Below are 14842 nucleotides of genomic sequence, written 5' to 3'. Positions count from 1 at the left end.
TTTTACCTTCTATTGCTTCGTTCTATAAAAATGAATGCTCTTAATGAATGGATTAAACCCTTTACAAACATAATTTTGTACGACATAATTTGCCTTCTGAGAATTTATTTTTTCTGTGACATTGACTTCATGTTGTTTTTCTAGTAGAAAATAGTCTGGGTCTAATCAGGGCATAGAACTGAATACCATAGTCACAGTATTTTGGTGCTTACCCACATCACAGCAAAGAAAGTTTGCAAAATTAATGAATGTTGAAAAACAGTTTCTTCAGTGGACCAACTTTTCTAAGTTGGAACACTGGTTTTCAAGCTATGGAGGCTTAACCCAGCCTGACTGAAGTGATCTAGAAAGGAGCCTTCACAAATCTACATTTTAAAACAAATGCCCTTTTTCTGAGTTCTCTAGAATCATTCTGCCATAGCAAATTTAAGAGCAAACCAAACCTTCCTGAACCCCAGCTCCATCTGTAATTTAAATTATAAAGGCATCCAAAAAAAGTAGTTATTTTGCATTTGAACATATTGTAAAATCTGTCTTCAACATACCTATATAATCTATTGATATTATATCAATTAAATTTTGAGTTCTCAGAGAGCTGGAGTCATTTCTGTCCGGTTAACTCTACATAGCCACTACCACAGTAACATGAAAGTATAAAGATACCTTGCTGAATATATCTTAATTAAACCTGACTTGTCATATCTTTCTAGAAGTTTTGATGATAGAAGGAGAAAGTTTAAGTACAAAAAGAAGTGAATAAGACTGGATTTTGAAAAATGTTACTATTAAGAGCATTTTTTGTGAAAAATATATAATAATCACAAAAGTTTTATAGCTACTGACAAAAATAATAGTTACTATTTGTTAGGTACTTCACTAAACGTTGTTTAGAGTCTTACAGTGTGGAAGTATATGCTAAGCATACGTACTACAAAATTTCAGTTGAGATTTTGGAGAAATACAAATGATGGAAGAGTAATGTTTGTTTTATAGTCTGAATAATCTCTGTCAGCCTGGGGAAAGAGAGATCATTTTCTTGAAGTAGTTGGAAGTACTGTAATGAAAAATTTTAAAGTATGTTTTCTAAAGCATTTTATTAAAAGTACCCATCTTTTGATGAAAACTGATGAAATCAGTACCCTTTCATCATAATGGCCAAGCTCTTTAGCCCTTTACTGGAGTGGTTTTTATCCTAATTCTTAGCATGTTTGCTTTCTGAATTCATTGAACATCTAAAAAAGTTGTTGACAAGGAAATGTAGTTTTGACACTTCAGGAAAGACATTTTCTACTTTATAAAATTCGGTTCCTACATGTGAAGTTTGAGAAGCCACCAAAGTGAGACACTCTATAATTAATTTAAAGCTATTAATTATATTAGCACTTCAATGCCATTTAGAGGCACTCCATACTAATATTTAAAGTTCAATTTTTGGGACTTCTCTGGTAGCGCAGTGGTTAAGAATCCGCTTGCCAGTTCAGGGGACACAGGTTTGATCCCTGGTCCAGGAAGATCCCATATGCCGTGGAGTGACTAAGCCTGTGTGCCACAACTACTGAGCCTGTGCTCTAGAGCCTGCGAGCCACAACTACTGAGTCCGCGTGCCACAACTACTGAAGCCCGCACGCCTAGAGCCCATTCTCTGCAACAAGAGAAGCCACCGCAATGAGAAGCCCGTGCACCACAACGAAGAGTAGCCTCCGCTCGCCACAACTAGAGAAAGCCCGCGCGCAGCAAAAATATTTTTGCAGCCAAAAATAAATAAAATAAATGAATTTATAAAATTCAGTTTTTTACTTAACATATTATTATCAGTATTATCAACCAAATTGAATTTTTCTAGAAGTCATTAAAGTAATCCACAGGAAATTAAATTAATTGTATAAAAGAAAAAACAAACCAAAAATCCAGTGTTGTTTTAAAATGAAATATTAATATCAATGAAATAAAGATGGTGCTTTATGATGTTTTTGTTTTGTTTTCAATTAAATAAGGCTTTTTCCTGCAGTAAATTAAAGCATCACATTATTAATACTTCCCATACACCAGTAATAGGCAGTTTTTTCTAATTATCTCCCTAATACCTATAGCCAACTTTCAGTTGTTTTTGGTAATATGAGTAGAATGGTAAAGCCCAGAGTCCAATAAAAGTTATTAACCTATACCTGAACTTGTCTGACCAAACTTTTTACCAAAGATGCTATTGGCAAGAGAACAGATTTGAATTATATTGCCTATTGCCTTTTGTTTTTTTATGGTAACATGTAAGTGAGCATGCAAAATAAGTAGTAAAAGACCAATAAATCAGGGAAAAGGTAAAGAAATTAGATGACGTATTTAATCAACAAACTAGAGTATCAGTTTCTGAATATTTCTCTATCCCCCACCCTCCCTTATGAGTTCCTTGTTGGCAGGAACTGTCGTATTCTTACCTGTATTCCAGATACATTGCCCAGTACAGTTCTTTTAAGCCAGCGTAATGATTTAGGCCAGAAACTAAAAAGCTTCCATGAAATGTTGTCATTATTTGCTACTTGCAGGGAAAACAAAATGAAACTGGAATATATAAAAGAAGGAGGAAAGAATCTTTCCTATCTTATGTAAACATAATAATGTTTGAGGGAAGGGTGCAGATGTTTAAAATTTTTTATTTTTAATTATATCTATGTTTAGTCCATATTATTTGTCTTTAGAGCATATTATGTGACCAAAAACAAGCTCACTTTTCAAAAAGTTTGGGGATTTTGTAAAAGTGGAAACAACAGCTTGTAGAAAATATAACACATACACACCTATAGCTAGCCTAAAATTGCTTGTCACCAACCCCAAACTAATGACTAGAAGTTTCAAACTCTGAAAATGTATATATGCAAGATTAACTAAAGTACTTGATTGTTACTGATAGCATATGTGTAAGTATCTCTTTTCAAATTGAATTCTTACTGAGAGAATAACTATTAGAAGTTTAATTGCAGTCTTTTATCATTTTGCTTTGATTTTATACTAAAAACTGCCAAGCAGGTAACACTTAAGTGTATCTTTTTCAATATGACAAAGTTACATAAGAGAATCCCCTAGCACGTAAGAAAAATGCAATTATTTTCTATTCTGAATCTCCAGACTGCTGTTTTAGAAAATCATATCTGATTATTTGCTCAGCAGAAGATTATTGAGTTGATTTAGCTGTGATTTTACTTAACAAAGCTTCAACTGCATTCCTACTGTGGAGTCCGAAAAAGGTAGAGAGTTATAAATGATACATTCAAACCGTGATTTTTGTGAACAGGACCATCGATGCACCCCTCAGAGCTAATAGCGGAGATGAGAAATAGTGGGTTTGCATTGAAACGAAACGTACTGGGGAGAAACTTGACCACAAATGATCCATCACAGGTAATGATCTTTTTATCAGTAAGCTGAAAATGTCTATAAATCTAAATGTGATTGCTTGTGAATTGCTACTTAATGTTTTCCAATATGTATATATCCATAGGAAGGCAAGATAGAGCAAAGAAAATGCCTAAAACGTATTTTGATTTTGCTTATTATTTTAACCTAAATGAAATGTTTTTAAACCTATATTTTAATAAACGAACCTGCTCCTCTGGGTTTATATGGATAAAATACCTAACTGATCTGGTGACACGGTTGTTACTTTTTCCTTCCTGCTAACTTACCCATGAAGTGACATTAAACAGAACCAATGGGAAGAAGTGTATAAAAGCAAACCCCTAAAAAATATGGAAAATATTTTAAACAGTTACTTGATTAAAGTGTACATAGATCCAGAAAATGGTTGAGTTTAAAGGGTTAAATGCAGATGTTCTAATACAAACCATTTATTTCATTTAATGAGGAAACTGGAGCCCTCAGAAGTTAAGTGATTTCCCTGAGATCATGTGGCTTTTTAGAGACAGAGCTGAGACTAAAACCCAGACTCCCACTGGCATAAACTTGTACTGCTCTGAAAGAGTCACCTTCCTTCTCAAACATTGCTAGGGATTGTACGTATAACGTATATATCATGTATTTGTACTGTTTAATATACTTGATAATGTACTATTGAACTTGTAAAGGCAAAAATTGTGGATGTTTTGACCTTCTCCTAAAGTTCATGATCTTCCTGGTTTTTATGTTCCATTAAATTAAAAAGAAAATTGAGAGAGTAGAAGCCATGCTATAAACATTTTGTCTATGCTTCTCTGTCGTCCTCTCCTGATAAAGGTTGTTAATGGTGGCAAAGCAGTCATCTTAACCTCTTAGGGCATTATGATCCTCCTTGGCAGGTAGACTACAAAAATTTTTTAATTCCACTTTCCAATCCAAAATGTCGTACTCATTTACAGTATGTCCCTAATACAAAATTTCTTATTTGTAAATGTTTCCTTTCCTGTCTGATAACTAACTTGTCTTATAATCTAGCAATTTAATGATGTCTTTGTTGACTTAGGAATATGTTGCAAGTGAGGGTGAAGAAGATCCAGAAGTCGAATTTTTAAAGTCACTAACAACCAAACAAAAACAGAAACTTCTCAGGTGATTAAAAAGTGTCTGTTTAATGAATTCAACTACATTTTTTCTTATGTTTCATCTTAGTGTCATATTCAACTCTGATCCTAAGTTTAAGGTACTTAAACCATGTATCACATTCATTTACTGATTTATTCTTCAGCTATAGTAGTACAATTTTATCTTTCTTTCAGTAATATGAAAATGAATGTAAGATTATATACTCAGTTTATACCGCAAAGTCACTGCACTTTTCAGAACATTTAATTTGGAAATAGATTTATTTGTAGGTTTTAGTTTTCACAGATTTGTATATATCTTTGCATACAGTTTGTTCTTAGAAGATTGTGGGCCATGTATTACTCTTCTTACATTTTGTACAATTTTATGAGGAATGCCAAAAAATGCTTAAATTTAAAGTCAGTATGAATCGTGTTAAACAGACTACCTCTGGATTAAAGAATCCAAGAAATGTCTGCTGAGTCCAACAGAGGGAGCTCATGATGTTTCAATATGTGGAGTTTTGAGAATGGCTGGACAGAATCCAGTGAAGACATTTTTATTTCAGAGTAACTCAAACATATCATATAAACAAGTTACTCTTCTGAGAATGTGAAATACTCTTTAGAAATTCAGAATGCCATAATAGAATTGTCCTAATTATTTATTTATAAGTCTAAACAATTGTTGAAAACTAATATGTGATTATTTTATTTTATGTAACTAAATAGAATACTAAAAAAATGTAAAATGTATTAAACTTATTCAGACTTTCTGGAGAAAATGCCCTTGAAATTTGATAGTGTAATGTTAATGGGTATTTCCATATTTAAAATAGTACATACATAAAATTAATGTTTCATCTGATTAGAGCTTTATATTTCAGTTTGCAGTTGGTCCAGCTAATCTTACAAACTTTTCTTTATGCCAGGATGACCATTTATTTAGGGTACTATATAATTACAAATTCTGATTCAGTAAGAATTTTTTTAATAGTTATTACTATTGAGGAAAGTATACTGAGACAGTTAATGCATTTTTTAATTTAAATTATAGTATATGTGACTTGAATAATTTACAGGGAAGAAAATGATTTGTCATTTAATAAAAGTAAAGAATGTATTTGTATTTGAATACCACTTTTTTTTTTTTTGAATACCACTTTTAATAGCTTCTAAGAAACTATATTGTCTATTCAAAATTTTATATTTGTCGGTGAAAGGACTGTTTTTACATAGCCTGTCACTGTTTTTTCCCAATAACAGGAAATTGGATCGACTTGAGAAGAAAAAAAAGAAAAAGAGAAAAGATAGAAAAAAGAAAAAGCTTCAGAAGAGCAGAAGTAAACACAAAAAGCATAAAAACAAATCCTCCTCCTCTTCCTCTTCCTCCTCTGGTGGCACTTCAGAAAGCAGCAGTGAGAGTGACAACAAAGAAAAAAAAATACAGAAGAAGAAAAGAAAGAAACACAAGCGTTCAGGGAATTACAACAGTGGTTCTGAAGAGATGGACAAGTCTAAGAAGAGAAAACTTGATGAAGAACGTTCTAGCAGTCACAGTAACAAGGAAAAGCCTAGGTTTTTAAAACAAGAGAGTTCTGGGGAGAAGAGCAAATGGAGGCATTCTGATTCTGACAGAAAGCCCAGAAGCCATAACCAGAGTCCAGAGGAGAGAGGATCTGGAAGAAATGAGAGAGGCAGCAGAAGCCAGAGCAGGGATGAGAGGAGTAGGAGAAGCCGAAGCAGAAGTCACGGTGGTTACAAGCCAGGAGAAATAAGAAGACGGCCACGGCCAAGTCCCAGCGAAGAGTGGGACAGAAGAAATGACACCAGAAGCCACGGCACAGATAGATACAGAGGAGGGAAGATGCACAGGGCATTATCAGGAGACAGGCACACTAGAGTGATGCAAAGAGAATGGAGAAGTAGAGAATAGAGACTTGTATGTGACAATTACCTGGAAATAAAAATATCTCCACTTCCTTCTTGAATACCTTTAGCAAGGGCTAAATTATGTACTATTGTCTTTCTAATAAAAAAGCTCTATTTTAATTTTTCATCTCTGTAAACTGTTATATCAGGTACAAAACTACATGAATCCCATAAGAATGAACTTGGCAAATATTTGTAAGTGATCTATTTGGAGGCTGTAAAAATATCTTCTGTTGGGCTTCCCTGGTGGTGCAGTGGTTGGGAGTCCGCCTGCCAATGCAGGGGACGCGGGTTCGTGCCCCGGTCCGGGAGGATCCCACATGCCGCGGAGCGGCTGGGCCTGTGAGCCGTGGCCGCTGGGCCTGTGCGTCTGGAGCCTGTGCTCCGCAACGGGAGAGGCCGCAGCAGTGATAGGCCCGCGTACCACAAAAAAAAAAAAAAAAATCTGTTCATTAATGTTTCTTGTGCCCTATAACAAAAACCCCATGTAACTGCGTGACATTTTCTTTGTTCTGAAACATCATTAAAAGAATGACAGTACATTGAATGGGTATAGTTTATTTTTTTTCAATTCAAATTTATTACTCTTAAGATTTGAATTTACTTGAAGCCAAGTGTAATCATTGTAGAAATTCACTGCTATGAATTAAGTAATGGATTGGTCAGTATTTCTTTACGACTTTAAATTCCCTTCAGTTTTGCTCTAGGGTCAGAAGCTATTTACATTTGGATGATGTATTTTCTATGCTGCCATAACAAATAACCTCCATCTTAACGCGAATACAGTTCTGGAGATCAGAAATCTGAAATGGGTCTCACTGGGCTAAAATCAAGGTGTCAGCAGGTTTGATTCTGGAGGCTCTAGGGAAAATCTGTTTGCTCGTTGCAGCTTCTAGAGGCCACCTGCATTCCTTGGCTCCTGGCCCTTTCTTCCATCTTCAAAGCTAACAAAGTCAAGTTCTCACATCTAATCACTCTGACACTTTCACATTCTGCATTGTTTTCCACTCTTTGGGACCCTTGTGATTACATTGGGCCCACCAGGAAAATCTCCCTATTTCAAAGTCAACTGATTAGCAACCTTAATTCTATCTGCAACCTTAATTGCCCTGTGCCATGTAACCTAACATCTTCACAGGTTCCAGGTATTGGGATTGCTATGTCATTAAGGGACCATTATTCTACCTAGGACAGATGGCCCTTCTACTACTGACATTCAGCTATTACAGATTTTACTTCTAAAGGTGAAGCATTTACATAACGTCACAAATGAACCAGTGTAAACTGTTTAGATATATTTCATAAGTATAGGTATATAAAGTATGTTTAAATTTAGCTGCAAGGTTCCCCTTGTGTTTCAAAGCATATGGTGAAGGAAAACTATAGAAAAAAATCATTTAGTTCAAATTAAAAGTAACATGCAATTCCAAAAAATATATACGAACCATCATGGACACAAGTATTGTTATCAGGGTTCCACATTTTAAAAACACTTCTTATTTAATACAAATATTGATTAGTTTGGATGGTTTTGAGAATGGAAGTCCTAATTTCATAATTTTATAGGAAAGAAGTTTGAAAGAAGAATTAAGTAAAACCTCTCTGTGTAGTCTGGTATATGTATCTTTGTCTTGTATACGCACACACAGAGATGTCCTCTGATTTACAAGCAGCTAACTAAAGGCATAAGCAACCCTTTGATTATTTATATTTTTAAGAGAGTTGGGAGGGGAGAACTTGAATTCATTCTACGGTACTCTTCAATAACTTACAGCACACCTCAAAGATCCCTTTCCCTCTTCATTTAAAAAAAGCATGCATTTGAGATTGATAAAGACCACTAATTTAAACCTTGAGTTCATCAGTGTTGCACTGATTATTTTCTATCTTAGGCCTTTTTAGACTTTATAATTTTTATAATGTCAAAACCTATGCAATATTTACTGCCTTAAAGGATTTCTGAACCAGTGTTCATGAAGAGAAATGTTGAAAAGCATCCTGTAATTAAAGTGAATTATATACTTTATCATTTCTTAACACTTTGACTTCCACAAAAGTGTGGTCCCCTTTTAACTTTATAAGTGGCTGCAAGAATTTTTCAAATCTCTGGTTTACTTATCCTTCACCGTTAAGATTGAGAAACTATAAAGTACCAATAGCCCCAACATTCTTATCTATCCAATGGTGAGAAAAATTCCTGTGTAATTATAGGAAATGTTGGTTTGCTGTTTGGCTTTCAGACTTGGTCACTAAAGGATGCTAGACAGCCCCAAGGGGCTAGCATTCCAACTTGGCAAACTTAAAAACTGAAGGGAGGCATTTTCACGTACAATCATAACATGGTAATAAATAGCTTTAAAGAGGCTCACCTGACTTGTTCTGCACACTCTAACGATAAGGGTAAAAGGAATTGAAAGTGATTTTTAAAATAAAATATTAAGCATCTAATTATACTTTTGCTTTTGAAATACAAGGTAAAAACCAAAGAGATAAACCTCATAATAAAAAAGATATCTAGTTGTATGTGTAGAGGTTCCCCTAAGTACTAACGCCAAAAAAAGAATCCTCCAAGTTTAATGAATATGATTCAAGAACAAGAGTCCCCAACAGTGAGAGACTTTTTTTTTAGAAAAACCACAGGAAACGTCTGGTGATATGTCCTTCTTCTTACCCTTAATAGAGAAATTCTTTTAACGAAATCTGGGTGTGCCTGGTGACATTTGTTCAGCGGCCTGGCACTGCACTGGCCAACTTGGGAGACATTATTGGGGTCCCCTCCTCCCCTTTTCCCTGGCCTAACATTTAACATAATTTAACACTAGCAAATTAATTCCTGTAGGAGGTGCTGTCGATTTACAAATGGTCAGGCACGATCAGGTTACTAGGTTAGGACTTGTTTATCTGAACGTCTATGTGGTAAGTTAGTCATCATTTCATCTAATAAATGTGCCAAAATAGGCAGAGGTTGCTGCAGCACAGCGGCAGGTCTGCTTACCTTGCAGTAGGAAATGGAGATCTTACTTTGTATCATACGGTTTTAATCTGAAGAAAGCTTTTTATCTGAAAGGCTTGGAGAGACCTTCCTTGTTCTTCCATGAGAAGGCTTGCTGATAGTGAATCACATCCGTCCACGCTGTAGGGAGCTCGGCGTTTCCCAGTTTCAATCAAATATTTACTATGTTTTTAGCATTGAATCTCAAAGATTTCAAATCCACCTGAGCCATTGCACTCTCCTTCCCTAACGACCACTCGGCCAAGACGCAGGTGGAGGCCGCTCGACAAGGCCGCGTCCTCCACACCCTGTGTTTAAGATCAGGGAGAAGGCTGCCTTTTAGCTTCAGTAGCTGAGGGGTATTAAGAAATCTTATTTCGGTTTTCTGAAAAGAAAACCTTGATAGTTACCACTTCTTGAAAAGAGCTAAAGGTATGCCATAGCTGCAGACCTTGGGAGCGGGTTTTTCAGATCCAAAAGGAGAAATGCTTTTTTAAAGTTGTGAGGAACAAATAAGGCCGAGGGAACTCTTAAGTTTTGGGAAATGCCATGGCAACTGAGAGCTGATGAAGCTCCTCAAACCCCGTTCCTGCTGACAGAAAAGGAAGCAGATCCTCATGCCCTTCCCCCTTTCTCCTCCCTTCACGCCACACTTAACATCACCCTCAGAATGTAACAGTAATAATGAAGCGAGGTGTGGGGTGAAACGCAGGAACGGCTTGTCATGGAAAACGCATACTCTGGCCCAAATTGCCCGCGAGTCGCCTTTCCGCGACTCGTAGGCACGGGAAAAACCCAGTCCTTTCGGTTCGAAGGTCCTCCCGACGGGGTGGTCAGAAGTGGAGGTCCAGCGGTTTGGGTGCTGACCGGACCGAGGCTTCCAAGGACCTCGCCTTAGACCGGAGGCCGGAAGGGGGCTGGAGTGAGTCCCGGGCTGGCGTGCCCCTTCCCATCCCCACAGGCGCCTCCACCCCTACGTACGGTGGTGCTTTCCTTCTAGACGCGCGCCTGGCCACCTTCTGAACATACCTCAAACCCAGATGAAAGCCTGAGAATTAGGGGGAGCGTCTCCCTCCTAGAATATGCGCCTCCCGTGCGAGGAGGCCGCTGGACTCCCCACCGACAAAGTGTAACGGGAAAGGATGCAGGCTAGCTCGCTGCAAGGGTCCCCCTCCCCCACGACCCTGCCAGTGGCCCACTCAGAAGAAATTCCAGGCTGCGGACCACGGGAGCTGCGCCCTGGGGACCAGCACTCCCGGGCCGCCACGCGCCCTCGCCTGCCAGTTCCAGCCTAAGCTCGCCCGGCCTCCAGCGCCTTTCGTCTACGCAGGTCAGAGGGCGGACTTGCCTTCACTAGTTAGGAAAGCGAGCGAATTTCTCTCGTCTCTCGGGCTCCACAGGTGAAGAGGGCGCTTTAGGGCGCCGCTGCTAATCTCTCGCTCCTGGGGCAAAAGTGAAAATGTTGACTCTCGCCAGCAATCTGCAAGCAGAAAACAAATCGGGGTTGCCGAGGAGGGTGTCGGGGGGGACAACACATCACTTTGCATTTCTTTTATAAATGAATCACCCTGAAGGTTAGATGTTTGCAAAACAATGCAAAATCCCTGGTATGAGTGCAAGGGTCTTGGAAAATCTTAAACCTTGTTTTTCTTTCCCGGGTCCCTGAGAACAGGCCCTGACGGAACATGTTTCCACGGACCTACTGAAACCTTCCCCTTAACTGGAGTTGCAAACACACTGTATATATTTATATCAATAACATATAGGGTAGGCATGTCTGTATGTATTTACCTCATACATATTTCTATAAACTCCAGCGTCTGGAAAGGGTGGGGGTAAATAACCCCGAACGGTTAAAATTATGGAGAAGGGATAATAACTGATTACTAATTTGAAAGTAAATAAACAGGTGACTTTTTCAGATCAAATCCCTCCTTGGATCGTTACAATAAATGTCTCTGAAGGAAGCTCTCTATTTATGTTGTCATTGATTAATTCTTCACTACCTCATTTGATTTCGATTTAGAACGATTTGATTCTAATTTAATTAGCATGTAATTTGGATGTACATAATTACTGTAATTATGACATTCAGGTAAGGCAGCTTTAGGCTGAAAGGCAATTTCAAATTTTCTAGCAACCTACTTTGTACTGGGAAATGGACAAGGACTTTGCGCCCTGCTATCCAAGTAGTAATTAGCACATCTTTCTGAAACAGGCAGTGCGGCGGGGTTTGTATTAAAACAGCAAATACAAACCCAACCGAGTTACCGGCTGCAAAGGTGGCTGCGAGTTCCCGGAAATGCACGGCGTTTCCCTGGCGCGAGATCGGGGAGCCCGGCGCCCCAGCGCCTGGGCCGGCTCTAGCTGCTGCGGGCTCCGGCGCCTCTGCGGCCTCTGGCGCGGGATTTGGAGGTGTAGCTTTCAAGATTAAAATACAATAAACGTGCGGGGAGGGTGGGGGACAAGAAAGGAGGGGAAGAAGCCACTGCACGATGTCTGAAGACGCGGGGCTGGGTAGTGGACTAGGAAGAGGAGGGAAAGGGGCGGCGGGAGGAGGGCGAGGCAGAGTGGAGAGAAAATTGATCAACGCCCCCAAGTGTTACCCGATTTTAGATTTGGGTTTCGAAGGGAAAAGGTGGGGGCCAAAGGGGTCAGTTTGCGCCAGCAGCGAGTGCGGACCCTTCGCAAGGGTCTGGGGTCAGGGGTTTCGGGACTTCTGGCAGCCCTAGGGGGCCCTGCGCTCCCCGCAGGGCCCCGGCCTGCCCAGCAGCACCCAGCACCCGACTCGGGCGGGACGGCGCCTGGAGGACAGAGGCGAGGCAGGAGGCTGCTTCGGCCATCCCCGGGTCCAGGCTGGAGAAAACTGCGGGTCCCTCGCTTCCTCCCCTTCACAGGGGGGCCTGGGGACCTGGGACGGTCTGCTTGCCTGGTTTAATCAGCTTGGTTCGGTCGGTCCCAGATAACCCACGTGGGTCCCGCCGACCGGGAGCCTTCGGATCCGGGTAGTTGGGGGAAGAGCGCGGGGGCGCTGCAGCCACGGCCGGGCCCCCATGCCGGGGTTCACGTCGCCGCTAACAGCGCCCAGCGTGCTCACCTCCAAGTTGGAAGACCCTAAAGTTGCCTTGAAGGAAATGCAAAATGCGCCAATTCTAAGACTAGGGCCAAGCAGGGCGTTATATTGTTTTGTTTGGATTTTCAGTTAGCAAGTTCCAGAAAAGACTTCCTTTGTCTGGGAGCATTTAATACCGGCCATTACTAAGCAGTGCCGCCCAGTAGCGGGGCTTGTCCCCCACGAAGCACAAAAACTCGCTTTTCTTTGCTCGATTCGCTGGGTTGCTGCAGCTCGCGGCAAACGCCGACTCCCCGCGCTCGAAGCGTCGAGCAAGGGCGGACAGCGCGGCCTTCCCGGCCCGGAGCTCTAGATGGCGCCAGCGAGCCGCACTCGCCAAGCTCCTCTTAAGGGAATCAAGAGCGACTGTCAAACATAAAAGCAAATCAGAGTTTTCAGTTTTTTTAATGTGTTAAGAATGTTATTCCTTAAGAAAATTTGTAGCTAAATTATTCTCACTTAAAATAAACACTTAGTATACCAATTACACAAATGGGCGGGATTTATGTAAGATTTACTTCATCTGCATTTTTGTAGTGGGAGAGAGCCTTGGTGAATACAGATAATAGATGCAAATAAGATTAGAGTTAAAACAAATAAAGTTTCCATCTGAATAAAAAGAAATTCAATTTTACACGACTTATAACGATTTGACGGAATGTCCAGACAAGCCGCTCAGGTGCACCATCTAATCGTGTCAAACTAATGTTGTTTTCCCTCCTTGAGGAAAGAAAAATCTTTCTTTCTTTTTTCTTTCTTTTTTTCCCCCCTTCATCAGGTAGGATCCAATTCACTCCGCGGGGGAAAATATAAAGCCAGAAAAGGAAATCGCCGGGGGAGGGTGTGGATCGGCGCTGGCTAGGCGAAGAGCCGAGGAAAACTTGGTCTTCGTTCCTCTACTACGCAGGGAACTACAGCACAGGAAACGCTGGGAGAAACCGGCTGAAACGAAATCGCATTTCCCCTCACCCGGTCCTGAGCGGACTCAGGACCCCTGTCTGCGCCCCTCGCCCCACACCGGCCTCCGAGCAGCAGCCCCCGTCTGCGCCCCGACCCCTGGCTGCGGCCTCCCGTTTCAACCGGGCCCAGGAGCCAGATTGGCCCGGGCCCCGTAGCCCCCAGGTGGCCCAGGGGAGACGCGGCTCCACCTCGGGTGGAGACCGAACTCTTCCCGGGTTCGTGGACTCTCCTCCCACGCACGCTCTCTCCAATTTGCTCGGCCGCAGCGGGTGGCTGCCCGCTCAAGACAAGGTATACCCGCGCCCCCCAGAGCCCCCTGGGGCTGGGGGTTGGGTAGGAGCGCGGGGGTCTGTCTTGCCTGCTGGTTTCGGCTGGGGGCAGGGGCCCGCTCCCTCCGCGTGCAGGTTCCGCGAGCTCTGCCCACCCCCCGACTGGACGCTCGGGCCCGGCCGCCGCCCGCCGTTCCCGGGAGCCGCGGTGATGGACGTCGGCTGACCCGCGGGGCAGAGGCAGCGCGCAGAGGCCTTGATCACTGGGCTGCGGAGGGAGCCGCGCGGCGAGCGGGACCTGCACGGCCAGGCCCTTTGATCTGCTTTTATTATCCACGAGAAACAAAGCTGCCTGGGACAGACGCCCGGGCGCCCGCCCTCATTCCTCGGGAGACCCCACCACACCCTCACCTCCGCGCCGCCCGCCCTTAGCCCCCAAACACGCCGGGCACCCTCTCGGCCTCCAGCACCTCGGCCCCGAGCCCCCAGGGTGAACGTCCCCCTGGCCAGCTGCTCCAGGCCAGACCTGGACCAGAGGCGCGAGGAGTGTGGGCTGGGGCGCCCGGTGATAAACTGTTTGAGCGGGGAGCGAAAATGGCCAAAGAAAAGAAACACTCGAGGAAGAGAGGGGCAGCCGAGGCTGCGGGGACAGCAAGAAGGAGGAGCGGGAAGAAGCCACCCAGCGCCACGCTGCAAACGCCCCTCTGGGGACCTTCGCTGTACGTTTTATCGCTACTTTGCTAATTGGCTTTTCACTGCAGTTTGCGAGGAAAATTTTGTTAACTATTAATAACAACAATTTATTTTTCCCCCATGAAAATAAAAACATTCATTCAAGTTCCCACGGCAGTAATAATAAAAAAAAAATTCCCCCCCACTGCGGCTGACTTTACTTGCATTTCCTATTGTGCGGGGAGCTTTTTAGAAATATTTTTATTCTGTAAATATGTACTTTATTTTCTAAACTAACATTTTTTCGAATTGGGAAATTATCTCATTTACCAATTTTCTTTTCGTCTCTCCCTCTCTTCTCCCTCTCTTTTAAACTGGGGCTGTTAAGTTGGTGGTC

General features: G+C 41.8%; 1 protein-coding gene across 1 annotated transcript in view; it reads left to right on the top strand.

Annotated features, from left to right (window-relative positions):
• CIRSR (corepressor of RBPJ and splicing regulator) overlaps positions 1-6567 on the top strand; it is a 37452-nt gene extending 30885 nt beyond the window's left edge. Inside the window, exons 8-10 of the mRNA XM_024732870.1 lie at positions 3287-3393; positions 4451-4536; positions 5775-6567. Of these exons, the coding sequence (XP_024588638.1) occupies positions 3287-3393; positions 4451-4536; positions 5775-6444 (863 nt within the window). The 3' untranslated portion in view covers positions 6445-6567. The remainder of the gene's footprint in view (positions 1-3286; positions 3394-4450; positions 4537-5774) is intronic.
• The last annotated feature ends 8275 nt before the right edge of the window (positions 6568-14842 follow it).

Source organism: Neophocaena asiaeorientalis, unplaced genomic scaffold (assembly GCF_003031525.2).
Source record: "Neophocaena asiaeorientalis asiaeorientalis breed wild unplaced genomic scaffold, Neophocaena_asiaeorientalis_V1.1 scaffold96, whole genome shotgun sequence".
Taxonomy (NCBI): Eukaryota; Metazoa; Chordata; class Mammalia; order Artiodactyla; family Phocoenidae; genus Neophocaena; species Neophocaena asiaeorientalis.
This window is presented reverse-complemented; position numbering and strand designations above follow the sequence as displayed.